Genomic DNA, 2,717 nt, shown 5'->3' on the forward strand with positions numbered 1-2,717 from the left:
CTCTCACTCAGAGTAAAAGGCAGACTGTATGACGCATGTGTACGAACAGCCATGCTAAAAATGGCAGTGAAACATGGGCTGTGACTGCTGAGGATATGCGTAAGCTTGCAAGAAACGAAGCCGGTATGCACCAATGGATGTGTAATGTCAGTGTGCATACTCAACAGAGTGTAAGTACCTTGAGAGAAAAGTTGGACCTAAGAAGCATCAGTTGTGGTGTGCAAGGGAGATGATTGCGCTGGTACAGTCATTTGGCAAGAATGGATGAGGATAGCTGTGTGAAAAAGTGTCACAGCCTAGCGGTTGAGGGTATCTGTGGAAGAGGTAGCCCCAGAAGACCTGGGATGAGGTGGTGAAGTACAACCTTCGAACTTTAGAAATATGCTGTGCATGAGAAAACCCGGCAAGCCAAGTGAGACAATAACCAGGGGTGTAGCCACTTATGTGTACCTTTCCTTTTTGGGATACTAAACTCTGCTTACGAAGACCTGTTGAGGCAAGTAAAATCGAAACTGAACCAAATTCGATGACTGGCACCTGTACCAGTGGAGCGCTAACAGCACCATCCGAGCAGGATCACTGCCAGAGCAGCTGTCTGGCTTCCGTGGTGCCAGTGGCACGTAAAAAGCACCATTTGAGCGTGATCATTACCAGCGTCGCCTTACTGGCACGTGAACAAAACATTCAAGCGAGGTCGTTGCCAGTGCCGCTGGACTCTTGTGCAGGTGGCACGTAAAAAACACCATTTGAGCACGGCCGTTGCCAGTACCGCCAGATTGGCCTTCGTGCCGGTGGCACGTAAAAGCACCAACTACACTCTCGGAGTGGTTGGCGTTAGGAAGGGCATCCAGCTGTAGAAACTCTGCCAGATCAGATTGGAGCCTGGTGCAGCCATCCGGTTCGTCAGTCCTCAGTCAAATCATCCAACTTAAACGATGATGATGATGACAACCAAACTGAAACTAAATGCAACTTGGAATGAAACAGCTGACTGATCACATGATGTTTATGATGTTGCATGAGTAGTTATTAATTGAAGAAAATTAAATTACCAGGACTTACATCTACCATGTGACTGCTCAGCCTAATGCAAACAAATGGAAGAGAAAAAGAAATTTTTGTTCCAGAAATTGAATTGAAAAGAGAGAGACTAAAAGAAGATTGTTTTAAAGCCTAAATTATCAACAACAACATTAAACAATGGTAGTTATTGTAATATAACATGTAGTTTATGTATGCTGCCTCATTCCAATACATCTGTAAAAAGAAATCTATAAACTATATCCATATTTTGATAAACAAAAAATTCAGCTGCTCACATACCATCCAAAGTGATACAATCAAGGTTCTGAGTCCTTGCAATCTGAGTGGCAACTTCTATACTTCGGCATATCATAACCTTCCCAAAGACATGTTTAATGGCACGGTCAAACTTCTTCTCAAACATCATTTTACTGATCATTGGGATGGCATCCTAGAAGAAGACATATAGATGAAAATAAACCAAGTGTGGAGTGATTGTGAATATAACACACACACATTTACTTTTATTTATAGATTAACAAGCATTCTACTTGAGAATGTCGGTAGTCATCTCCATCTAAAATGAAGAAAATTACCAGCATTCCCAAGAGGATTGCTTGAAAATTGTGGCGATATCTTTCCACATGAAACCATTGGTTACCTTGTTAATCTACAAATGAAGAATATTTATCGGATCTTTACCCTCTGAACAGCAAATTGAGAAATTAAATGTTTTGTAACACTTTCAAACTTCGGACACTGGTAGAATGTATCATATAAAACATCTTTTACTCTTATTGTTGTTGAGAAAAGTTTGTATTTTCAAAGTTATTTCGTGCTGAAGTTGTCGTATTTCAGTAATTTCAACCAATCAAATTACTGCTGTTGTTTGTCAACAACAACATCCGGTGGAATTTTGGAACGAATATACATATAGATCAAGGGGAACAAGTCTTAATTGTTATCTCCCTTGCATTAGTTTTGGTCATGTTCAAATTTATAAATATTAAATACTAGGGTGCAACTGCAGAAATAAGTCCCATTGTCCGTTATTAGGAAATTGTTGCACCCGTAACGTAGTGTACAGATGCATTATAAGTACAATAACCGAGAATTATATTTACATAGGATGTAGTATTAATGTGAAACAGAGAATATATAACCATAAGTCTTCTTTTAGATTAAGACATAAGGCAAATAGTACGACATTAAAAGATAATGGTATTAATTTTAACCTTAAATGGGAAATTTCTGCTAGAAATAGCAGCTAAATCACCGTTTTTGGCAAAATCATATTTGGAGAAATTTCTGCTTTTGGCAAAATCATATTTGGCGAAATTTCTGCTAGAAATAGCAGCTAAATCACCGTTTTTGGCAAAATCATATTTGGAGAAATTTCTGCTTTTGGCAAAATCATATTTGGCGAAATTTCTGCTAGAAATAGAAGCTAAATCACCGTTTTTGGCAAAATTGGTGAAATTTCTGCTTTTGGCAAAATCATGTTTTAGCTTTTTCTGCAGGAAGTTACAAAATTTTTTGGCCTAAGACACTACATAGACCCTAAAAGAATTTTGCTCCTGAAAAATGGAGCTCATGGAGCTGAAAAATGTGGGAGTTAAGGCCCCTATTGGTGATGGGTGTATTAATGTCAACCAGAGAAGTTTAATTGTTGGGAATCTTTTTCACTTGTGTGT

The 2,717-nt window shown here is 38.7% G+C and overlaps 1 protein-coding gene across 1 annotated transcript in view; it reads right to left on the minus strand.

Moving 5' to 3' along the window:
* Window positions 1-2,717, minus strand: part of LOC106880200 (structural maintenance of chromosomes protein 3) — a 55,947-nt gene that overhangs the window by 24,224 nt on the left and 29,006 nt on the right. The window contains exon 19 of the mRNA XM_052972905.1: window positions 1,324-1,474. Within this exon, the coding sequence (XP_052828865.1) occupies window positions 1,324-1,474 (151 nt within the window). The remainder of the gene's footprint in view (window positions 1-1,323; window positions 1,475-2,717) is intronic.

The sequence above is a fragment of the Octopus bimaculoides genome, chromosome 14 (assembly GCF_001194135.2).
Source record: "Octopus bimaculoides isolate UCB-OBI-ISO-001 chromosome 14, ASM119413v2, whole genome shotgun sequence".
In the NCBI taxonomy this organism is placed as follows: Eukaryota; Metazoa; Mollusca; class Cephalopoda; order Octopoda; family Octopodidae; genus Octopus; species Octopus bimaculoides.